Here is a 25,396-nt window from a genome sequence, read left to right as displayed (position 1 = left end):
GCAGGGTCGCCAACCACCAGACCAGGCTTCCCAGAGCCACATCCAGCCTGGCCTTGAATGCCTCCAGGGATGGGGCATCCACAACCTCCTTGGGCAACCTGTTCCAGTGTGTCACCACCCTGTGTGAAAAACTTCCTCCTAATATCTAACCTAAACCTCCCCGTCTCAGTTTAAAACCATTCCCCCTTGTCCTGTTACTACCCACCCTCATAAACAGCTGTTCCCCCTCCTGTTTACACACTCCCTTCAAGTACTGAAAGGCCACAATGAGGTCTCCCCAGAGCCTTCTCTTCTCCAAGCTAAGCAAGCCCAGTTCCCTCAATCTTTTGTCATAGGAGAGGTGCTCCAGCCCTCTGATCACCTTTGCAGCCCTCTAGACCCACTCCGAAGCGAATCCTTCCGGTACTACCCAGTGACAAAAGAACAAACCCAGAAATTAACAGAAGCGAGGTGTGACTGAGTCCCAGTGGGCACACTGGCTTACAGATGCATGAGTTCTCCCCCCCATCACAACTGTCGTATTATTTCTAAAATAAAACATTCTGTGGGCTAAGAAATAGAATGCTGAAAAAAGGACTGAATAGAAAGAAATGGTCTTTCTCATCACAGCTACTATTTGATCATCTTAACATCAAATGAAATACCAAATTACACCCTCCTTTGTAGAAATTACAGCAAATCCTCAGATATTTGGATCATGAAATTTGAGCCTGTCTTCCTTCAGACTGTCTTTTGATTCTCTGCTGAATTCTTGCTCCGCCCTGAACATCTTTTTGATTTCTGTTTGCTAAGAATCTGGTTTAGCCCTGCCTGGCTGTCAGATTAGACATCTAAAATGGGTCATGCTAGCTGAATTTGGTACAAGTTTTGCAGGTTGTAGAGTGTCTAAAAAGATTTGTTTTTCATCATTTTCTCTAAGCATTTTTCACGCTATGGAAGAAACCACTTTTCTTCAAGATGAGACCCAATTTAATAAATGAAAGCCATGTTTTGCCTATTCTGTTCTTCTGTCACCCCGCTTTTTTTTTTTGCAAGCTGCACTGAACTCATTATTTTGTCCAGGGATGAGTAGTAGGCTCTGCCATTAGCTGTTGCCACAATGGCCTCAGCACACCTGTCCTTTCTCAGATTTCCTCACTCACTTTACTTGCTCTCACAGGGATTTGATGAGACCAGTGCTCATGAAGGAGAGCTTTTGGACAGCTGAGTTGTACTGGCAAGAGGTAAACTGTGGGCATTATTTAGACTGTTAACCTCTGGGAAGAGCATTTAGAAATATGGGACTTTTTTTTTTTTTTTAAAACATGTTGTATTTTTGGAAAATAAAGCTAAACTCTTGCTTTTCTGTTCTTCTCAGTAATAATGCTCCTTTGGTAGTTTATTTCCCCTGCAGCTCTGTTCCTGCTACCTACCCCACATGGACATGTGAATGAATCAGGTTTGACATATCTGGCTCTTCCAGATTTAGAGCACTGAAAGAAAGCTGTCATGCTGCATTTGAATACCATCTATGTGTGTGCCACGATCCCCCAGGGCTTACACCTCCATCAAGTGCTCTGTCACCCTGCCAATTATTTTCCCAGATTTGTTTCAACAACCCGACAGCTTTTCTGTCAGGTAACCTCTCCATGCCTTACGCACTGCTAAACAAACTGACTGCCCTAGACCTGTTCTGAACTTCCTCAACAAACACACAACAGTCTGGCAGTGGTCCCACATCACCTCATTCCACTCAGTAATCACCAGCTTCATTTTCTGGATTTACAATGGTAAAACATGTGCATTTCACAGCCGTGAAGCTCTCAGCGTGGGTAGGTCTGTTAGTCACTGTGGCCTCTCTCAGTGTACCAGGAGACTACCTTCAAGTCGTGGTCCACGCCAGGGAGAAGACACTTCAACCAGGTGAGTGGTTGAAGAACGTCTGTTCAGCTGCTCTGGAGGAGCTCTACGTAGAGCTTCATGACCAGGCGGTAGCAGTTGCGTTCTTCAGTGCTTCAGATAATGCCAGAATTGCCTTCTGTGCTTTGTATCAGCTTCCAAAAGCTCTTGCCAAGCCAGGAATGAGAGCTAAGGATCTGTGCTGGCATCCATTTTGAGAAAGTTATCTGGAAAACAGCATGGGAGCCAGATAATAGCCAGTTTACAGAAACTTTTTTTGCCCTGGGTTTGAGTTTCCTGGATTCCTGAAAACGCTCAGGTATCACGGGTAGTTAACCAAAGGGTAGTAACTGCAATGAGATACAGCCTAACAGATTTGTGCCACAACCTACATCTGATCTAACATGATGAACACAGACATACTGTCCAGCTGACACAGAGATAGCACAGGCTTAATTATCTACAGCTTGATTACCCAGTGTTGACACGGTTTTTATGACTAAGTCACCCTTGAGACATTCAGAATCTGGAAATCCCAACCACAGATAAAAATTTCCTTGCAGCTACGTAAAATCACAGTATTTTTCTGACAAACTTTGGCAGAGAGTTTCGAGAATTTTTAACTTATCAGGCTTGCAGTGCATTTTACAAGGAGAATGAAGACTTAGGGCATAAATCATTGACTTAAAGGAAAACAACTGTGTAACAATATTACAAGATATACAGAACAGGATGCACTTGGATTCCAGTTTCTGTTCATTGGCTCACCAGAGAGAAGGATCATAAATCAGAAATAGAGAATGAAAATCAAAGAAAAGTAACAGGAAGTGTCAAAATGAAAACCTGGCAGAAATTACCAATAAGAGGAAAAGAAAAAAAGACTCCAGATGTTTAAAAAGAAGAAGAAAAAAAAAAAAAAACAACAACCTGGGAGAGATTCAGTGAACAAAAGGACAGAAAAGAAAGAAAAGCAGAAAAGAAACAAAAATGATAGTTTGGGTGGGGGGCTTCTCTTCCCCTCCCCCCCCCCGCCCTTACAGTCGAGGCCTAGGGAGACAGGGCAATATGTATCTGAGAAGATGGGGAAAGCAGGGGGGGAAACAGCTATATAAGCATCACCTACTCTCCCTTCTTCCCATGAAGCACAGCTCTGGAAACTCTGATCCTAGAAATATTTCAATTGAGCTCACAATTCAAAAGGTTCATTAAATCCAGGATTATTACCACGAGAGAACTTGATCAGAGCAGCCAGACCGTAATGTTTAAGGGGTACTTTATTTCCACATACCTCCATGCTGCGGAGCTCTCGGTCACATGGCGAGCATGTGAAGGCCGGACGCGCTCAGCACCAAGCCTTTTCCTCTGGGGCCATCTACCGGCCCGCAGGCGCCGCGCAAAGCAAAGCTATGCCGGGCTGCTCCTGGCTGCTTCCGTGACGATCACTTCATCAGGTGCACTGATACAGTCAGTGGTCACGCACAGTTCCTCATGGAGCCGTATCGCAAGCTGGATCCACTACTGGAGGCTGTGGTCTCAATCTGAGGCAATCCGCCCCACTCGATGCCATGATTCCGCTCAGTGCAGCTGGGAACGCACGCACAATGCCCATCTGGCTTGCAAACTCAGCAAGTGGATTCATGGCTTTTGGCCAGGAAAAATTAACAGGAAAGTCCTCAACAAATGAGTTCAAACGTAAGTGAACTGGATCTATTCTCAAATCTTCCCATATCTGCCTTGTTTCCCTCCCTTCCCCATGTACGTGTCGCATTTCACATAATCACAGAGCTGTAAGGGCTGGAAGGACCTCTAGAGATCATAGAGTCCAACCTCCCTGCCAAAGCAGGCTCCATACACCAGGTTGCACAGGGAGGCATCCAGGCAGGTCTTGAATATCTCCATTTAATCCAACAATGGCCCTCAACATTAATAATTATGAAGTTAAGTTACACTAAACCCTCCCTGCAGCAAAGAACTCCACAAAACATTCATTTACTTGCCCAAGGCTTTTTCAAACAAAACTGTGACTGTGGGAATTAAGTTACAGACTGATACTTAGGAAGACAAAATCAACTGATGCATATTTAATTTATTACTTCAACAAATCAAGCCGAATCGTTAGGATTCCTGAATCTACAATAGATTACATTTTTATTTGTCGTCTCATTTTAGGTTAATGTTACCAACTGGTAAATATTTGTACCATGCTCATATTAAACTACAGTGCATTACTGTAAATTCATTTTTATGCTGCTTAACTCAAGAATGGCTAGAAGGTTAGAGTTACCATTAACAAAAAAGAAAAACACAAAAAGAAGCCCAACCAGCAACAAAAACAAGTAATCACCCTTCACCAATCAAATTAAATACCTTTCTCCCCATTCTCATACATTTTATAGGTTATATGACTGCTTCAACCTCCATAAACCCTACAGCAAAATGAAGAAAGCCTTGGTCCCAGCACACTCCATACAAAAATAAAATGTTACACAGAATCAAAATATTCCCACTTACAACAGAAAACGTATGTCGACCCACCAAGAGCAATTTATATCCAAAAAGCTTATTATCTTTCAAAAAGACAGTTTCCTCTCTCAGAATAGAGAGAAATTGATATGCTTTCCAATTTAAGAGCTTTAGTTGCTATAATTTTAAAGTTATGCAGCTGGACTATCATATATTTGCATTTCATTTAAACAGAGCTTTTCCACCAACACAGCTTACCTGCTGTCTGCGCTAGAATTGTCTACTTAGTTCTGTTCCACTGTAGCCATACATTTTCAGACTCAAGGAATTGGTAAAAGCCACTTGCTATATATACAGGCCCAGAGGACACATGCTTATATGTGAACAGTGATCTGGAAAGCTACAATTTATCAGACGTCTCACCAAAAGATTTCTAAAATGAAAATCTGTAATTTTGTTTCAGGACCGTTATAGCACTGAGGTGAAAAATAGGCTTCTCAGATACAGAATATCACGGTGACATGTATGTTACTGTCAGAAATCCTGCACAACGTGGACATCAGAAGTAATACCAGGTTGAAATATCAGTTATTCCCATTAATAATGCTTCAAAGCTTTCCAGTCGTTTCATATTCCTCAAGGTTCAGAAACACTTCCTCAAATTAGAGGCCTAGCAGAAAGGCCATAGGAGACATAATACATACTTTGGTGTATTTTGCATTCTACTGAATTCCAGTGATATTTAAACCTCAATGCTAAGTCTTGCAAATCTGTACTGTAAAGACGCTGGAGTTCTCAGCAAAACAAGCCCTTTTTTATCTGCTGGCTGGCTGTATAACATATAAAGCAACCCTGTCAAGCTAACAAAACCCAGTGCTTCTCCACAGCCTGTAGCTAGTGAAAAATCCCCTCGAGTTACATATCCCAAGAGAGTTCTGGAGCAATGGGAAGTAACATCTGGGAGAGTGCCTGACCAAAGACCTAGAATGAGGTCTTTACATTCCTCAGTTGTTTCTTTCTCTGGAATACTGGGAGGGTTGCTTTCTTGAGCCTTCACATTATCTTCCTCTTTCTTCTTCCTCTTATTCTCTTTTAGCTTCTGTACCTTGTGCTTGAATATGTCACGATGCTTGGGTTCTTGAGGACCACAGAAGAGTCTGTCCTTGCTTAAATGCAGTAAGTCATCTTCTGTTGGGATGCAAATCATGGCATGCAATTCAGGGTTCCCCTTCCTCAGGAGAGACAAGTTGACCCATACCAGAGCCCTGGGATAGCTGATCAAGATTGGCAAAAGGACATCTTCAGTCATTTCCTTTCCTCCAAGCTGAGAAACAAGGCGAGGCCGCCGATCTTTTCCAGAAGTGGGGTAGCACCAGGCTGATAACTGCATTAGTAATTTCTCACTCCTATTAAAAAGGTTTAAAAATCAACAAAAATGATAGTTATTAATACGCAGTACAATAGAAATCCAGAAGGTCACCTATTTGAAAGAGCATGATTAAAGAAGCCCTGGGGCTTCCTGTAACCTTTCCAGCTGATGTCTGTAACTCTCAGCATAAGAACACGGGCAAGTGAAATTCATGTGTTAGGAGGCTACTTGTTCTGAAGACATGAATATAACTCAGTTTGCTAAAGATTGTTTTGATCACAAAAGCTTTATAACCTTCAGTGACACAATTCAGTTCTGAACTGCCAATATTTCTTCCCCTGATAGCTACTTAAAAATGAAAAGATCTGCATTCAGGCACTTTCCAAACACTGTTGGCACCCACGTATGTTACAGTGAAATACAGGAGATTCTATCCTCTTTGCAGACCATCTGAGACAATGCATTAAAAAAAGAGAACGTGCTGATATGCACTGCAAGTTTTAAATCACAAATATGATCCTCTAAGCTCTACACACGTAGAAGCAGACAGAGCACATCAACTCCAAGAAGATGCTAAATTCAAGCCTGTTGTATTTAAGACAATTCCTTACTTCCTCTACTCATAGTGTTTGTTTGAGGAAACTAGGACTTCTACTCAACAGCAAAATTACTTAATCTCCTCCTCAGTGTATTTGAACCAAATCTTTCTCTAATCAAGGCTGAGCCATTCCTTTTTCCAATTCAATTACCCCTAATAAATAATACCTCACGTGCTTGTACTTTTTGACATACCTGAGAACAATAAAGTCACTTCTCATAGTTTCACCTCTTTCATCAAAACCTTGAGTGCCTGTATCACCCTCTGTCTTTATGGAATATTCGGAGCTTATTTCCATGGTCTCCTCTACCTCACCAGTCTCAGGGGAAGCTTCTTTCACCACTTCTGGTTTGGGGTCACAAAAGCGATGTCCTTCAGTTGCACAGTGCTCAGCATGTGGGGAAGAACGATGCACAAGTTCTTCTGAAGCTTTCATTCTTCCTTCCCAGCTCTTCACCAGCTGCCCCCAAGGACAGATGAAGGGGGACAGAGTGCCCAGTTTGACATAATTTGCCCTTTTTGCAGGTGGACGTCTAAGTAATAAATCAAGTACATAAAAAGATTTATATCCAGCATTCTTATTCCAAATTGGCACTTAGAAAGGCTAACTGTCTACTTTGCCATGCCATTCTAATAGTAAACAAGCATTTAAAACAGAAAGTTAGCTGTGCATTCAGTAACCTCACCAGTAATTCTCAAGTTATACTTCGAGACAACATTGATATATGTTTGCCCTCTATATCCTTTCAGTGATGTTGGATACTACTGACTATCACCACTATCACCATTTCCTCTGAAATTCTCCTACTTGTTGTAGCTGGAACTGATACCAGTTTGCTCAGAAGACACTTCCAGTTGCCCCATAAGCATGGTATTGCATTGACTATAAAGAAAACAAAGGCAAACTTCTACCTTCTCTCTAAGTAGCCGAGAAGCTTGCCTGAAATAACTTTATTTTTTACTCAGTCTTGTAACTGAGCTTCACTCTAGAAATAGGTGGTTTTAGTTCATTGATTGATCCAATTAGCAAAACTTCTCTTGAATTTATTTATTGACATAGTACTTTAAAAACAATGGTGAAAGACCTTCCTGAAGTCCAAGTCTAAATGAATGCAACAACAGATAACAAAGGAACTATCTTAAGCACTGCAGTTTGTTTTTCTCTTCCATTCTTGTAATCAATCAAAGTTAATGTTACCGTTTGAATTTGTCAAGAAGACTGCTTTCCAGTTCTTTGGCAAACTGCATTCCTGCTGGGCAATCAGGGAAATCATCTGGAGTGTGAGGTATTCTTTGATACTCAGAATGTTTTGAAGCTTCTTGCAAGCCACCAACTCGTACACCTCGATATATCTGTTATAAAAATCAACCCCCCCCCCAGAAGCAATGTTTGTATTGATTTCTGCTTCCTAACTGAGATAAAACATTAATACTTTTGAAGCCATTGCTGTAGAAAAAGGAAAGCCTGTAATTTCAGTTTTCCAAAAAAAAAAAAAAAATCAATTAAATAAGGTTTTCACAGTCCTAAATGATAACTTCAATAAAAACGTTGTTTCTCTTTAAATTTAAATTTTGAAAAATAATCAACAGAAATAAACAGAATTTCACAGGTTCTCATATTGCATGTTTCTGGAACATACTATTAACTCAATAGTCACTCTCCAACTAATTTGAACTATACAACAAGTAACACTGCAGTTATTTCCCCTCTACATTCAGAAGTGCAATGTTAAGAGCAGAAAGGCACTACATTAACTATCTAACATTCAAAGTAGGATACCCGTAAGAGTGCCCAAGATACAGTCAGACTAGCTTAAATCATATTTCAAGCTCCCCTTCCAAACCAAAGGCAGCTAAACTGTTGACAATGGCAGAGATAGCCAAGCTGGAAGCAGATTAGCAATTGGCACCGAATCACTTACCATTAGAGACAAACGCTCTTAGAAACAAAATCAAACAGCTATAACATCAGCTTTCTCTTCTTACCCTCTTCTCTCATTTCCTGCTTCAAACTGCCATATGGGCACAGTTATACTCAAAAGAAGATACAGAAAGCTATTGTTTATTTATTTTTAAGATTTTAAAACCAAGACTGTCATCAACCAGTTCATACATTCTCTTTACGGGGGGATTTTGATACTGTGATGGTTTGATTACACAATGCAAAGTATGCTTAAAATGGTATTTCAGACCAAATGGTATCATTTGTTAGATTTACTTGCCATTTTTAATGAATGTTACTTACAAAAGGAATCCAGAAAGCCATGCCCCAGCCCTTTGGGAGATAGATATCCCAGCCACTCCCCCATCCTGGTCGATCTTCTCCAGCCATTTTTCCTGGCTGTTGCACCAACAGTATAGGAATTTTAGATTCACAAGGACCCAAATCAAGCTGAGATCCAGGTACCAGTAACTGGGCTCTCATTTTGTTTAATTCCTAAGAAGGAGAATTTTCTCGTAAGTTAGTAAGCTTTTCCCCTCTTCCACATATCCTTCCAAGATACAGAATGAGATAAACTTATAACTAGAAAAAATAAATCAATAACACTTTACACTTTTGAACTGACTTTCACTGAGGCATGAAAAAAAAAAAAAAAAACCTTTAGAAAAAGCACTTAAGAACCCTTCACCCCCCACCCCTTTAAATTTCCATTGTCCTTGATGAAAGGAAGGTACTGAAACTCCAGTTCAAAGACATACAGCACAGATGAAGAAAAAAGGCAAGTATTCCAACTTGGTATTTATAGACCTGTGCACAAGGCTGTACTGAGCACATGCTTTCAGACAGTCTGTCAACACAAAGGGAAAATCTGAACTATATCCAGAGAGATATACAGAAAAGAGTATTTTGTCATGAATCAGTTTCACTGAAAGCATGCAGGTACCAAGGCTTTGTCAATCATCACTTGTTACATTTCATTGTACTGCATTAAAAATACAAACATGGGGAAAAAAACAAAACAAAACAAAAAACCCAGAGCACCAGACTGCAATTATATATGTCTCTGCATGTCTCTTTTGCACCGGTTGTTCTGTAAGCTAAGTTGTATATTTCACAAGAGGAAGAACATAAGAAGATTGTTATGCATTACTGTAATACTGAGGAAGCATTCTGCTTTTTTACACTATGACAGACAATTTGTAAGAGCACAAAACCAATCTGCATCAAGAGAACATTTCGAGAAATGTTTCTGCCACACAAACATTTTCTCCTTGATTACAAGGGTGTCAAAAGTTTATCACCTCCAGTGGCAAAGTTACCTTTTTGCCAGTATATTTGTGGGTTGTACATCCACTGCCAATGTAAATGTCAAATTTTGAATCTGCAGAAGTGCACTTCAAACTGTCAACAAATCACAGATGCCTAGAATGACCACAACAGTGTAGTGCAGTTCAGAACCAGAGGGATCTACTTTGTCTCATCTTTTTCTTGTCAGGAGAATTCACTTGGTTATGATTGAGGAGTAAATGGACAGGGCATCTCTGTGGCACCTCTGTGGCACTTCATCCCTTTTAAGTGCTACGCGAGTCAAAGTGATGCAGGAAAATCCAATTTCAAATCTCTCAGAAAAATAAAACCACAATTATTTAGTTCAGCGGACAATTCAGTAAAGCTTCCTTCTAACTGGATATTAATAACTGCTATACAAGAATATCACATAAAGGCTACAGAACAGACACTTCAACTCAGTCGTGTGCTAATACTACATTAGGAGACTGCTGCTCTTGCATTTACACAAGTTTCAAGATTTTCACTATATGGACCATTAGCCATTTTCTCCATGGCAATCCACCTCATCAGTTACCTGCTCTGAGATTTTATTTTCAGTGACGTTCTTACGGATGTCCTGGTCCCAAATAAAGCTGTGAGCACACTCAACGGGTACACCCTCCAGGTACAGCTGCCTAACTTTATCATTATCTACAAAAGAAGAGAACCTTCAAACAAAACTCAAATTTTCAAAACCTCTAATGAGTACAATGAACAAACAGTTAAGAAAACGGACTATTTAAAATGTAATCATTAGAGTGTCTGGAATATCCTACCTTAATGTATGTTTTTCCAAATACAAAACATGAGATAAACTACCTGTTACTTTCAGAAGGATTAACCTGGCATTCCCACACAGACAGGTATTACTTAATACACATGACATCATCTTTGGCAATGCAAGTTTTAATGCCATTGTTAATATTCTGGACTTAGACCTGTCAGGAAAAGTATGAAGTTCACCAACTCTGGTAAAAATCATAAAGAAAAACGTTTCAAAGCCTGGAGTAAGTTTACCTAAGCAAACTTAGAGGAGAAATAAAGATGCCCTTTAAAAAATGTACGTAAAGGAAACATTTCTATGGGTATGACTACCGTGCAATGCTTATTTAGCACTAGCTTCCCACTCTGGATTTTTTCAGGCTTTGCACTACAAGGAAGACCATGTATTGCATAAGTCTGCACAGTCCAACAGTTGTGTGCTTACTGAAGATGAATAAGACTTTTAGCTTTAAAACTCATCAACAGGGCTTTAAAACTAATTCTGCTTCAACTCCCCAGTTCAAACAAAATAAAGAAAACGTACACCTACCTTTTGTACTCTGTGGATTAAAAGCATTCAGCACCTAGCATGCAATGCATATCAATCCATATTTTAAGTAAAATAAACTTTACAAATAAAAAACCACAATGAAGCTGCTAATATTTCTGTAGTTAAAACTTAAGGGGACTGCTTTGTCATCTAAGTGGTCTTGCATGTTAGAGCAACACAATATTTCTTGCTTGTTTTTAAATAACTTAATCTTTTGAATGAACTCAGGTAATTTTTTTTTCAGTTAACATGGACAAAGAATTTCAGTACAGAAGATATGAATTATTAAGTTGTCCTAGCAATAGGATAGGTACTGCCAAACATAACTGCAATAATTATGTTTGTAATCGTTTGTAAATGATTTACAGCTGTCCATCCTACTACGAGTTGAAAAATCCTCAGAAACATTAAATGTAGCAGCTTTCCTGAGTTTGGTAGTGCTATTAAGATGACACTTGCTAAGCATTCTTATTTAAAGAACATACATTCCTTAGAATTCCTATACTGCAGAACATGAGTATTTTTCTTCCACTTTAAAGAGCCCTTTAATGCCCGTCTCTTTCCATTCCCACAGCCCAATGTTCTCCTCACTTACTCTAAAAATCTCTAACCTCGTGCATTGTTTTTCTTTCATTCACATTCAACCTGGAGAATTTTACCTCTCTACAAAACATACTCCAATTCACGCTGTTCCCCTTTCATTTTCTTTAGTTCACCTTCAAAGAATGCTGGGGAAATAAACCTACTGATGAGTAAGTTGCTAATGGTGCAGCAAATAAGATGCTACAGCTAGTAGAGGAAACGCTAAGCACACAAACTATTGTGCCTATTACTAAGCACACAGAAGTCAGCAAGAACCATCATATTACCTACTTCTGTTGATGTCAATGGCTGATGCTCAGGAAACACAGGGAAAGAAAAGAAGGTTTCATTCTGTTTCCAACAGTTGTTCTAAAATTACCTTAGCAGTGTTAAAGATTAAGAGTGCATCTGTTTGAATTTTTTCCATCCCTCTCTGAGGAGCAGCAGTAGCAGAAGCAGAAACATAAGCACCATTAGGGAGTAGTTTCAGAGCATGTATGCAGGTAGTACCAGAAGAGCCAATGTAAAAGACCAGATATGCAAACTTCTGCAAGAACGTGTTTACTGGCAAAGACTCAGGTTCTGTGTTTGAAGAAGGAACTTTAGCTCACCTTTCATGATGCATTCTCCTCTGCATTTAATTCACTGACTGTTTAGAGGTTCCAACAGACCCCATGTTGAGCAGCAAACAGTGCTAAGACAGTAGCAGCAAACCAAAACATCGGAAGAGTACTTTAAAAGGAAAGAAGACTACTGCTAATTCGCAATCATGTAAGCACTGATCGCTCAGAGGTTTGACTTCCAAAAGGCATAAACCTGCTGAAAAGGCAGTAAAAAGTGATTTACTCATAAACTCTCTATCTTGCAGCCTAAAGAAATTAGGACAGTTCTGGGTTAAATTCCCATCAGCATGCGTCCTTTATGCATATGCATTCAGGAGTGTAAGTGGGAAAGATTGAAATTTCTTCTGATTTCAGAACACATCATCCACAGAGGGAAAAAATACACAGACGTATTTTACAATGTTTTGAAAAAAACAAGGAGGATGGAGGAAATAGATAGATGCTTATCATTTCATAGATTTCATGTATGACAACCCATGGGCTAAGAAGTCTGTAACTTACCTAAACCATTTGCACATTTGACTAATAATGCATCTTCAAAGTAAACATATGTTAAGAAAAGCAATTAACTTCTACATAACATTAAAAAGCAAGAGAGATTAAAACAAATATGGGATCTGCTAGGATAAGCAGTACCATTTCAAACTTAACATTAATACCAATAGTATTTGAATATCCAAGAAACAAAAAAGGGAAAAACATTAAATACAGCAAGGATGAATGACTAGTAACATTACTCACATAAAGATCATCTCGCCATATTACCACAACTGAGTAAGGTTACATTAAAACCAAGACTCAGAAAGTTTATGTAATTCTAATGCTCACAAAATGATTTGCTCAAGGGGCAAATTAAAACCAACTCAGTGAAATTACAGACCTCATCTCCCATCAAGGGACCAACTATCTAGAAGAGAAACGTGACTTTCTTTGTGGGTGTTACTGTGGAAACATTGGTAGTACTGCTGCTGTACTAACATATACAACTTGCCAATATTAAATTCCTTTTTTTCTTTTTTTTTTTTCTTGGTTAAACAAACTGTCCTTAATACATTTGAGGAATTCCTTTCCTGGTATCTACTGGGCAAAAGAACCAATGGAACCAAGACAGAACTGGATGGAAAAAAATGCTGGTAAAACTGCTAAACTGAATTAGAATAATCTTTGGTAATGCGTTGCTTTTGATGAAATTCTCGCTGGATATTCCAATAATCTAACATCAAGCATGGACAACAGAGTTCTATGGAAGAGCGCAACACTAAGATCAGTGTGCAGTATTGTCATTCCAGATATTCGTGGCTTACATTCTTCACCTAGAGGTGATCTTTTTGCACAGAATGACCTTCAACCGCTTCTCCTCCATTTAATGAATGGATTTTTGAACTCCTGCAAAACTGCCAGGCAATCAAGTAGGTTGACAGGAAAAAAAATAAATAAATACAGTTGATTTATAGAGGCAGTGAAAATTGCAGTAAGATCACATGCCCTAACAAGATCACAAGCTGTGCATAATTCCTTGTCCTGAAATAGAATACAGTGGGGAGAAATCATAATGCTTGCATAGAGAGAACTGATCGGATTATTTATCTAATCTGCCTTTTGTATGCATTTTGCACAATAACTGATTATGCCTAGGCTTCCTTTTATTAATACTGATGCAATTTTTCTTTAAAAAAAAAAGAATAATAAAATAAAAATAACCAGGAATCAAATGCAACTGAAAGCTTCCCCCAGCCTAGAAAATTACGTAAGGATCTGAATCCAATATGGATTGATATTCTAGAAGTATTGAAAAAAACAAACAAAAACCAAGTAACTTCTTTCAACTACTTGAACAAATAAGCCTATTGAGGCGAGATATTGCACTGGTAGTAGCTGTCACATTGTCAATTACAAAATTAAGATAGGAACAATAGGCTTTGGAGAGTAATAATAGCTTCTCTCTTCAACTAACACCTAGGAATATCAATGAGGCAGAGAGAAGAGTGGCAGTCACACCTCAGTTTTAAGGTTCCTAGATAAGAGAGATGAACTACCATACCATAAGATTTCCCCACTATATAAAGTAATAGGTACACAGGAGATTCTGAATAATCCTCTGAGTCTTCCCATTTCCCAGTATTCACAGTATTAAGAAGTCACTCAGGTGTGAAATTACCTCTTAACTGCTTCTTGTAGAAAAACTATCCTTTTCTACTCTCTTACTCTTACCACAATGCCCTTTTTATTTTCTGTTGGAAGGAACTTGTATTATCCTTCACTCTTCTGCCTACTTCTAACTGATCTGACAGTACTGCATTTGTGCAACACCAAGTTCTTTAGTAGAACCCAAATTAGAAGGCATTGTATGCAGTTTACATTTTCTTGTTCGCTGATCAAAGACTTTCTCCCTCACCTGAAGAAAAGTCAGAAAAGGCAGATATAGTATTAAGTTTATGATGAAAGAAAAACCAAAACAAAACACTCACTTAACTCAGAAAGGAACCAGAAAGCAAAACTAGCTTGGCTTTTGTGACTATGTGGTTAACGAGATTTCTTGCAAGTTGAAGGATAACTCCAAACAGAAAGACTTGGAGATGGCCATGTCTAGCAAGTCAAAATAAAAAAGGTGTAAGTACCTTCTTTCCCTTGACTCCCTACAACACATCGTTACCTCTCTATCACAGCCCTCCATCCTGGGGAAGAATCATCTTTGCCAGAGGGAGAAAAACTACTACATGGCACTTCAATGCTTAGAAGACTTCAGCTCATCTCGCCTTCTTGAACATATTTTCACAGACATGACAAGCAAAATGAATGGTGAGAAATTACTTGTTTTGGTTGCTAACTCCTTTAACAGTTCAAACCAGTCTCTGTAAACAAGTGCTATATAGCTCACCTTACTCCTCAGCAGGAAGGAACCAAAGCAGAGGTCACATATGCAGCAACATTTCCAACATGAACATTAATGATGAGAAAGCAACTGAGCAGAAACGATAATAAACAGGACAGAAGCTGTTCCACAAAGGTTGGAATAGGAAGATATAAGAAAGTCTGAATAGGAAGAGTTGATAAGATGGCAACTAAAATCAGTGTTCAACTTGGTTTAAACAAAAGATAAGGCTGTATTGTTCTACCATCTTGGAAATACGCAACCAAAAGAAACTTCACTTGTCTTTGTTTGCTAGTTGGCTATTCTGTTTCTCATACTACCTTAAGCAGCCTGTGTCCAATCAACCTAAATGTAAATGCATACACTGCACTGTGCAGAAATCCCATTTTATTTGTTCTTGCATATTTTTCAAGGAAGTTCAAATCCAACTGATCTTGTATCTTGCACCGAAATGAAAGTCTAAAGTCACTCATGCATCTCCTAGCAATCTAAAATGCTAATTTTGCATTTTCCTACAGTGAAACTGCAACATTCAAATACTATAAACCAAACTCTAGAACCGTTTCTGGAGAGAGAAATAGCACCTGGAAGACTAAATACCAAGTAGTCACTGAGTAGCTTTTAGCACCTGGTTGGCCTTGCCAGGATTCGAACCTGGATCATCTGTATGGTCAGACAGAGGCTTCCACTGAGCACAAGACCAGCTATGGTGCATGTCCCTCCCTCTCAATTGCTGTTTTAAAATATATGCAACCCGTGCAATTTTAAGCCTGTTTCTGCTACGAAGAGGTATGTACAAAGAAGGAAACTTCTGAAACCTAATGCTAGAGGAAAACAACAACAACAAAAAAAAGCAGTGGAAAAGGACAGTAAATGAAAACAGAAGTGCAGAGAGAAACTGAACTTCATATGCCTTTGGCAGTTCCATGCAAGCACAATGTAAGCAAAGCATTTTACCTTGGTACTTTTCCGGATCTGGAATGGCTTTTGTCTTCTTTTTTGGCAGATTTACACGAGGATCTCCAACAGTGAGGCCCAGTATTGTACCTGGTGGCATTTCTGATGGTGAACTTATCCCTTTAAAAATACACAAATGAACATTGCCATGAAACCACCAATAAAACTGTGATTACTTTTTCCTGCACTGTTATTCTGTACTTTTTTGCCTGCAGTGATGTGACACCACTATAAGCCAGAGTAGCAATTCAGAGGTACTCGATTCAGCATGTTTTGAAAATTCACCAATGCTTGTTAAAGAAATTATAAAACATCTTTAAAAGTTTTACCTCATCTCTGCTTAATCGCCTCACTGGATAGCTTGAATATAGTTTGAGATTTACCAGTCAGCTCCTTACCTGTTTCAGTGCTAGAAATGAAATGTTTATGAAGACAAGAAACAAAACAGAATATATCTGTTAAAGAGTTTGGCCTTCAAAAAGGACTAAAGCTCCATTAAAAAAATAAAAAGTAATGTTTCTCAAATCTTTGACATGCCACAGTAATTACTTAAGTACATGCTCAAGGGCATTACTCTCTTGATCAAACACAAACTATGCCTTACCAAACTGAAGCCAACTCCGTTGCATGCCAGTTCTGACCACTAGAATTTAAGTTTCCCCTTCCTCCCCTATTGCCCATGCCCAAATACCTTCTAAGAGCTCAAAGATAGCTGTTTGACGATGATGAAGAGATACTTTTTCAGAGTCCTTGCAGTTTTCTACCCACCAGTTATTCAGTTTCGATTCTGAATCCACCATCTCCTGGAAAACAACATCATCCAATTAACTCAAGCAGTAAGTCAGTAACTTCTAATCATATGAATTCAGTCTGTTCGCCTTAATCACTATGGTTGCTTCCTTCAAGTTTCAAATCAAAACCATTTTTTCCTGATGAAGCTTATTCCTACATTTCACTTTACGGTATTCTCCAATAAGCATATTCAGTTTGTATCCCAAAAGTAAACAAAGCAATCCACAATTCTTCCTAACTCTGTAGTCAACGACTTCTTATAGAAAACCAGAGATGTCATGGCCTCCTCAAGTTTGTTGCAAGAGACACACAAAAAAACCCCACATCCATTAAAACTACACTGATGGAATGTGCTAAGAGGTGGATAAAATACTAAATCCTGGAGAAAATATGTATTTGATTTAAAACACAAATGTTTTCTATACCTTTCATGTCTTGCCCAAAAGGTCCTCTAGCTCACTGAATGAAAAATGTAATATGGTTTGCAAAAAGTACAAATTATTTTCAACCTCTCAATACATCACTGTAGCAAAACCTTTAGAGCCTTCTCAGCAGCATCAGAGCTTCCATTTTCTTTCTACCCATACCAGAAATCCAGATACAAACTCTTCCTGAGGTTTGCGTTAATCGAGAGGCTCAATATAGAGAAGCTAACAGAGTAGAAATATATAGGTTAACCTTTCGTAATAAATATGCCTAATGATTCTTTCTAGCAAGAAGAAGTTTGCACGCTCTAGAACTCTTGTATAAATGACAGTAATACCCATCAGGCCATTGTCCTTACTGTTTGGATAGAAGCAGCTTTCAGGGTCTCTGTAAGGACAGAGTGTGATAACGGGCCAATCAGTCGATATTTGAGAATCTCCATTGTTTGATCGCTGAAAGAGAGGGAAGTTTCAGGTGAGTGTACAATCGTACAGCACACAGTTTTCTGTTATGCTATGATCCAGCTACATTAACAGGTTAAGGGTCAGAGTTTCTAACTCTACTGTGAACAAACCTGATCACAATGCCAGTAGTTTGTGAGACCCAGGAGTAGGACTGGAATGGATCTCTAGTGCCATCACCAATTATTTTCTTCACTGGCACAGCTTTATCTCCTTCTTTGTCCTCCTTCTTTCTTTTTTTGCCAAGGCTCTGAACAACATCCATTTGTTTTTCCTCTTGACTTAGTGTTGCAATTGGCTCAGGAATACAGATCTCCTCAGGCCCTGAACACTGGAAAATTGCTTTCAACTCATTCAATACGTCCTAAAGAAAAGTAAAAAGTTTGGATTAAGAGAGTAAGCAGTCCAGTTTTATGAGTTCAATTCTAGTGATTGTTTTCCATTTTGAATTATAGGGAATGATCTTCACTCTGTTTAAGTCCATGGAGAGCACTGTCACATGCTGAAAGTAATACTGATGCTACAAACTTACTGTCACTCAAATTAATGAAAGAAAAAAAAAAAAGTGTGCTTGCAATTTAAGTTCAGATTATGACTACTTGTGATGACAGGGACCAAACAGCCTGTTGCGGATGGCAGTGGGAAGGAAGCAAAACAGGCATCAACATATTGTGAACAAATCCCCAGAAAGTGGCAGTAGAAAATTTTTAACAAGCTCACACAAAATACTTCAGTTGCATGCACGTTCTGTACAACAGTAAGATGCAGACAGGATAGTTAAGAGTGGAAACCTTTCAGAACATATCTGCAGCATAAGAAACAGAGAATGCATGAAGAAATTTGAGTTCAACACTAAAAAACAGGATACCTGCTTGAGAGCTGGATGCATCCAGATCCATAACTGTCTGTTTTCAGACCCACACCTCGGTTTCCAAATAAATGTAACAGGACCAAGCATGTCCTCAGGATAGCGATCTGCTCGGTAAAGATTCAAGGAACCTTCGAATCTTCCAGACAGACAACTGGCTGCTCCAAATGTTAATCCTGAAGAAGAAGATGCTTATTGAAAAACAAAGTAACTTCTTGTTTAAGAAATAAAAAAAATTTAAGAGCCACTGCCATGATGGCACAGCAGCACGGGGTGAGCACAGTACAAGCTCACATGCAACTGGCAGGTTGGACGTCTCTGCTTCAGACTATTCAAAAACTTATCAAACTAGTTAAATCTTACCTGCATCAACACTACATATTCGAGCAAGTTGTCTCAGAAGCTCATTCTCTTTACCAGTCAACTCCAAACAACAATAGTATGATAAATCCTGAAACAATAAGACAGTGGAAAAGTGAGAACACTTGAAAGTGAACCTGGCAAGGAAGGGTCAACATAGAGCTTCATAATTTACAGTTAAATTTAAGTAAATGAAAAACAACTGCTTGAGTCAAACAGAAAACATTATTATTGTTTTTTTTTTTTAATTAAATAAAGTTTTTTGCTGTAGGACAGCTGTCAGACATTTCTCATTTGGGGAACAACCCGCTCCTTGAATAAGTACACCAGAAAGGTCACACAACAAAGTGTCTGCCTTTGGTGCCATCCTTCTCAGCAAGAAGATGCAGGAATTCACTGAATCTCTTAGCTCCTATGGCTGACGATGAAGTATTTCAGCTACAGATATCTTTTTAATATGTAAGACTCTTCTATAACCTCATCTTACTCTGATACTGTCCACTTTTCACAACACTTATGAAATTACTCATTTATTACAGAATCGTTTGAGTTGGAAGGGACCCTTAAAGGTCATCTGGTCCAAATCCCCTGCAGTGAGCAAGGACACCTACAGCTACATCAGGTGCTCAGATCCCCATTCAGCCCGAACTTGCGTGCCTCCAGGGATGGGGTATCCATCACCTCTCTGGGCAACCTGTTCCACTGCCTCACTACCCTTACTGTAAGAAGCTTCTTCCTTATGCCCAATCTAAATCTCCTCTCCTTTAGTTTGAAACCATTTCCCTTAGTCCTGTCACAGCGGACCCTGTTAAAGAATCTGTCCCTTCTTTTTTATAGCCCTCTTTTAGATGTTGAAAGGCAACACTCAGGTCTACCCAAAACCTTCTCCAGGCTGAACAGCCTCAGCTCTCTCAGCCTGTCCTCATAGCAAAGACATTCCACCCCTTGGATCACTTCTGTGGCCCTCCTCTGGATGATCTCTAACAGGTCTATCTTTCTCCTGTACCGAGGACTCCACATCTGGACAGTATACTCCAGATGAGGTCTCACCTACACAGAGTAGAGGGGCAGGATCACTTTCCTCACCCTGCTTTCATAGCTAGCTCTTATTAACAGCTGACACAACATTACTTCAAAGTGACAAAAACATGCATTAGAACTGAAGAGTTGATTACTTCGCCTTGAAGGAAGAATAAGGAAAATGCAAATGTGATACCTGAAGAAGGCAGTGATTTGTCATGGCTCGGTAACAAGCCCTGTAACACTTCTCTGTAGGGCTGTTTCCTAAACAGTATCCCCATTTCTTTACCATATGAAATCTCTTTGCATGCCAAATATGTGTTTCCAGCCAAATATTTTTCCTTTGCCTGCGATTAAAATCTGCTACCAAATTTACGTGGCGTCTTCTGGCTTTGCGGCATTTAGTCTTGGACTGCTCTTTTTTCTGATGTACAGCTTTCTCAGCCTGTTTTCAAAAGAGAAAACACTGAAGTAAATCTCAAAAAGAAAAGCTTCTTTTGAAGAAAAAGGTTAGCATATATAAGGATACAGGAAGTACTAGCATAATTTATGCTTTATTTTGACATTAGCTCCCCACAACTTTGCAATCTGGACTGAGGATAATAAACAATGGAAAGAGTATATGCAAGTCCCATCCACACAATTCCACCAATCACAGAATCACCAAGGTTGGAAAAGCCCTTCAAGATCATCCAGTCCAACCATCCACCCATCACCAATAGTACTCACTAAACCATGTCCCTCAACACAAAATCTAACCGTTCCTTGAACACCTCCAGGGTCAGTGACTCCACCACCTCCCAGGGCAGCCCATTAAATTAAGGCTAACTTGAACCCAGAAACCAGAGTTCCCAGACATTCAGAAACGTACCAGTAGAGAACTGGTAAGAACTGCTGCTTTCCTGTGTAAAACTTTTGTTCAACATCAGCATATTCATACGAACCAATGAACATGGCATCAGGAGAACCTGCAGATGTGAGCTCATAGAGGAGCAGCAAGGATTCTAAGACTGGCAGATAGGACCTAAGGATACTTACAGTCTCTACAGTGTGTAGAAGCCAATATGGTGATGTCAGACAAACTCCCTGATAAAGACCTAGTCAAGAATAGAATTACTAAGGGTGAATGGCTGAAGAGGAAGGCTTGTCTCTCAAGGTTTGATTTGTCTTTTTGAGAAATGACAGGAAAAACCCTACTTCTTAGGATGTCCTTTGGGGGCTCACAAAGAAATGGTTGACAGTAGATCACTGGTTTTAAGAATTAGAACTAGGAGTTAGAACTAGAATTAGAACTGGTTACAAGAATGAGAATGCTAGATCACTGCTGTGAGCAGAGTAGACATGGAAACTAGCCATGATGTAAAGACAGATGTGCACATAATAATTTTAAAAGTTCCAAGTCACAATCAGAATAATCATTCCACTATAGATCAGGCAACATAAGCCACTATGTAAATGGTACATAAGTGTGAAAGGCAATCAGAGAAAAAAAAGGGATGTGGTAATATGGACAAAAAAAATGTATTTGTCTTCAAGCTTGTGAAGAAGTAAGAGATAATCAAGGGAAACTTTTGGATCAATATGGTCATATTCAAAGATCTAAGAAAAGGAAGAAAGCACAGCAGAACCAGAACAGTCAACTTTGAAGAAACAGACTTCAAACTCTGAACACTAATGGGCAGAACCTGTAAAAAAGGAAACAGCTCAGGAGAAAAAGAAGTTCTAAGAAAGCACGAAACAAAATATCCTACATAAGAACACAAACTTCAAAAAGAACCAAGGAGAGAGAATGTGGTTGAAGTAAAACAGTTGCAGCAGGGACAGTTATAGCACCCCAAAAATCCAAGAACCATGCAAAAGTTAAAGCAAGAACTTATCAATGTGAGTATATACACAGAAGTTGGAAATACTATCATGGGAAAGGAGTTAAAAAAGCAGAACACAAATGGATCAAATACAAGCATGAAAGAAATCTAAATTATTTAACAAGGGCAGAGTGTAAACTATGCAAAACAGCCCATGCTGCCTTCCTCCTAAAGAAGGCGCTGTAGATCAACATGACTAACAAATAAAAAAAAATGCCAACTGGAGCAATAAAAGCAGAGATGCAGGTTATGAAGATCCAATAAACCACACCCTTAGGAACACATGCAGAAGTACATGATGCAGTTTCTGAATCATGAATCTTCAGGAACTTGAGGAAGAAGAGGAAAGTTCTCAGAGAACTCAAAAAAGGTAAAGCAAGAGGGAAAAAGAATACAAGAAATATGTCAATGAATCAACCTTAATAAACAGAAAACTTACCTAGCAAATTCATCTGATCACTTTAAGAAGTGTCCAGAGAAAGCGATGAATGCCAAACATCAGATGACCATCTTGTAAAGAAAAGCTACTGAACTTTTTTTTTTTTTTTTTTTTTTTTTTTTTTTTTTTTTTTACACAGAGAAATGCCATAGCATATAAGGAATAAGTAAATACATAGAAGCATTCTGGCTAAATGATAAGATGCTACTCCAATATGAGTTTAACGACCAACAAGGAATGGCCTTAAGCTGCATGCAACCTGTCAGCTACTCCACTGCACTTACCCTGTCTGAGCTATGCTGTGCCAGTTATGAACAAGTTGTGCTAGATTGAGTCCTGTGAAGTCACAGCTCAAAGCAGTGGTGAGCTGCAGGATAGGCAGGTGTTATTGAGGACTCCTACATCACCTGAGACCTTGATACACTAGCCAAACAAATGCTCCTGCAGTAGGGGGTATGATCATCATTACTCCAGTAACTTTTCAAGACATACAATACTCATGAAGCCAAGAGATTATTGACAACTACTCTGAGATCTACTAAAATGTAGGTTTTGCATTCAAATGTCAGCCCAAGTTTGTGAGCCTCTCTATATAAGGAAGCTTTGCAGACAAGCTCAGCTCTGAACAGTAACAAAATGTATAAAATAAATGTACAGCTGAGCACTGCACAATAGCTATGTCCATTATATAGCTCATCAAATACCATAAAATGCACTTATACCTCTTTCCTGGCAACCTCTTGCAGTCGCCTGGGTAGGCGCTTAATATTGTGACTCATAGCTCGCCTTCGCATGTGCCTGGGCAGAGTCTGGAAAACTAGAGAGTTGGAAGACTTCTGTGCAACTGCTTTCAGCATGGCTTTGATCTCAGCAGCACGAGCTTGAGCAAAGGTAGACACTGGAATGAAAAGAACTCCATCAGAGCATGGCAAATGGCAAAGATAAAAAAAAAAAAAAAGGGACAACGTACATAAATTAGTGAACTCCAGCAGAGTATCTCTAGTACACCAGTCTAATGACTTCCTGAGATAAAGCAAAGATATCCTCTGCTGTCTATTATGAACATAATTCCTGTACTTCAGATATCCTGAAGCTTACCAGTATGTTACGGCAAATACTGAAAGCTGAGGTATAACCAACAAGTTCTACTCGCACAAAGTACTTCTTTACTATGGCAGCAATGTTTGCATGTATTATTCAGACAGATGGAAAAACTTAATCATGGAAAAAACAGGAAGCAATGATCATACACATACAGTTTTAAAATGATCAAATAAAGAAATCAGAGGTTGATTTTGTTTAATCCTTATGGAAGTGCATTCATTATCATAGCACTACCATAATTTGAAAAACTAATTTGTTTCTTTGCTTTCCTAAACAAACGTTCTGTTAGAAGTTCCTTTAACTCACAACATGAGCATAAACAGTTCCACCAACTACATTAAAAACAGATGGCTGTCAGTATTCATTTTACTGGTAAACCAAAACCCAAATGCATACCCCTCGTTATAAGGAGTGCAATTTTTCAACTCAGAAGTCTGAGAGGACTCACCGAACAACAGGTAGTAATTCATTTTAGTGCACAAACTTTTCTTTATTTTGGAGAAAATCAGGAAAAACAGAAAGACAACACACACGTTGACCAAAACACCTGTTCTGATTTTTGCTATTGCACAAAATCTAAGATAGACAACAAGCAATTTCTAGCAAGTTGCCCTGGAAAGTGTGACCTTTTATTATACATACAAACCTGTTATGTATCTAGGCATTTCCTCAGAACTCTGATGCTCTCCTTGCAATCCTCCCCTCCCTCTGCCTCTTGAGTCTCCTCTATTTTGGTCTTTCCTATAGTGAGGCCCAGGTGACTGATGCAAAAATTTATGCTGTTGATACTGCTGCTCAGAACGAACATCTCCTGGAGGGTTTAGAAACAAACACAGAAATACAAAGTCATCCAGGTACTGGATTGTAAACATAGCTTTATTAAGATTGCATTGCACATTCTTCTGACTATTTAACACATATAACTGAAAAAAAAAGTTATTTTTCATTAAAAAAAAAAAAAAAAAAAAGCTAGCCAGCAAGCCAGCAGCAGATTCATGTGCTTTTGCACATTTTGAAAATGATACCCAATCCATACCTCCCATACTCATACCCATTAAGACCAGAGGGAAAGACCTGATCAACATGAACATATTACAAAGCATATAAACAGGAGAGAGAATGGCTATTTATGAGGCTGGATAGTGATTGGACAAGGGGGAATGGTTTTTAAATTGAGACAGAGGAGGTTTAGGTTAGATATTAGGAGGAAGTTTTTCACACAAAGGGTGGTGACACACTGGAACAGGTTGCCCAAGGAAGTTGTGGATGCCCCATCCCCGAAGACATTCAAGGCCAGGCTGGATGTGGCTCTGGGCAGCCTGGTGTGCTGGTTGGCGACCCTGCACATAGCAGGGGGGTTAAAACTAGGTGATCATTATGGTCCTTTTCAATCCAGGCCATTCTATGATCATTCTGTGATCAAAATTAGCCTACGTGACTGCCATCAGCAGAGACTCTTACTGTCGTCTAGTCAGAGCAAAACTTTCCCCTCTTTCTCTTATTTCTTTTTTCCCCTACAAGTTTAGCTATTGTTTGTCCTTCTGTCTTCAGTAAAGTCACACGCATTTCTGTTGCAGTAATAAACACAGTAAGCATAGCACATGGCACGTGTATGTTGGTGCAGTTAAAGTACGTATTTTCTGGTACAGGCAGCTAAATGAGTACCAAAATTAAGCAATAGAAATCTAACCACAGAATGGCCCGGGTTGGAGGGGACCTCAAGGATCACGAATCTCCAACCGCCTTCCACAGGCAGGGCCACCAACCTCTAAAGCAGGCTCCTGAGCTCCTGGGTCGCACCCACAGAGCTGCTGCCAACGGCTCCGCGTCCCGAAGGAGAGGCCGTACCTGGGGCCGAGCAGGCCCTGCTGCCGCCACCGCCGGGAAAGGACCCCGGCTCGGCAGGGAGCGTGACGCTGGCCGGCTGGTTCCTCATCTTCCTGGCCCGCTTCTTCTCCCTCGCTGCAGACATCTCAGCTGGGTTACGGCGCTCAGGCGAACCGTCCCGCGCTCCTTCCGACGGGCCTAAAGCGCTGCAGGCGATGCGCGGCGCCCCAACCTCGCGCTACACGCGGCCTCCCAAACCCCAGAGGCGCATGCGCGCCGCGCAGCCACATCCAGAAGGACTGCATTGCC

General features: G+C 39.6%; 1 protein-coding gene across 1 annotated transcript; it reads right to left on the bottom strand.

Moving 5' to 3' along the window:
* Window positions 1–3,944: 3,944 nt before the first annotated feature.
* Window positions 3,945–25,369, bottom strand: POP1 (POP1 ribonuclease P/MRP subunit). The gene is made up of 15 exons (XM_085221466.1): window positions 25,109–25,369; window positions 23,907–24,071; window positions 22,879–23,054; window positions 20,049–20,297; window positions 18,836–18,923; window positions 18,473–18,648; window positions 17,718–17,968; window positions 17,502–17,595; window positions 16,617–16,728; window positions 15,926–16,045; window positions 10,115–10,230; window positions 8,554–8,745; window positions 7,507–7,661; window positions 6,503–6,841; window positions 3,945–5,747 (listed from the first exon to the last, which is right to left on the bottom strand). Exons 1-15 carry the CDS (start codon window positions 25,230–25,232, stop codon window positions 5,084–5,086), a joined length of 3,021 nt encoding a protein of 1,006 aa, XP_085077592.1. The 5' UTR covers window positions 25,233–25,369; the 3' UTR covers window positions 3,945–5,083.
* Window positions 25,370–25,396: the final 27 nt, after the last annotated feature.

Source organism: Meleagris gallopavo, chromosome 3 (genome assembly GCF_905368555.1).
Source record: "Meleagris gallopavo chromosome 3, MGAL_WU_HG_1.1, whole genome shotgun sequence".
Classification (NCBI taxonomy): Eukaryota; Metazoa; Chordata; class Aves; order Galliformes; family Phasianidae; genus Meleagris; species Meleagris gallopavo.
Note: the sequence above shows the minus strand (reverse complement) of the source record. Positions and strands in the feature narration are given on the sequence as shown.

Bases quoted from the DNA above. Each gene is read 5' to 3' on its own strand.
- POP1 (XM_085221466.1), bottom strand. From the start codon at position 25,232: ATGTCTGCAGCGAGGGAGAAGAAGCGGGCCAGGAAGATGAGGAACCAG. The intron at 18,649-18,835 runs GTAAGATTTAAC...CTTCTTCTTCAG, and splicing joins AATATGTAGTGTTGATGCAG to GATTAACATTTGGAGCAGCC. The intron at 10,231-15,925 runs GTAAAATGCTTT...CTTCTTTTGTAG, and splicing joins AGATCCGGAAAAGTACCAAG to ATAATGATAAAGTTAGGCAG.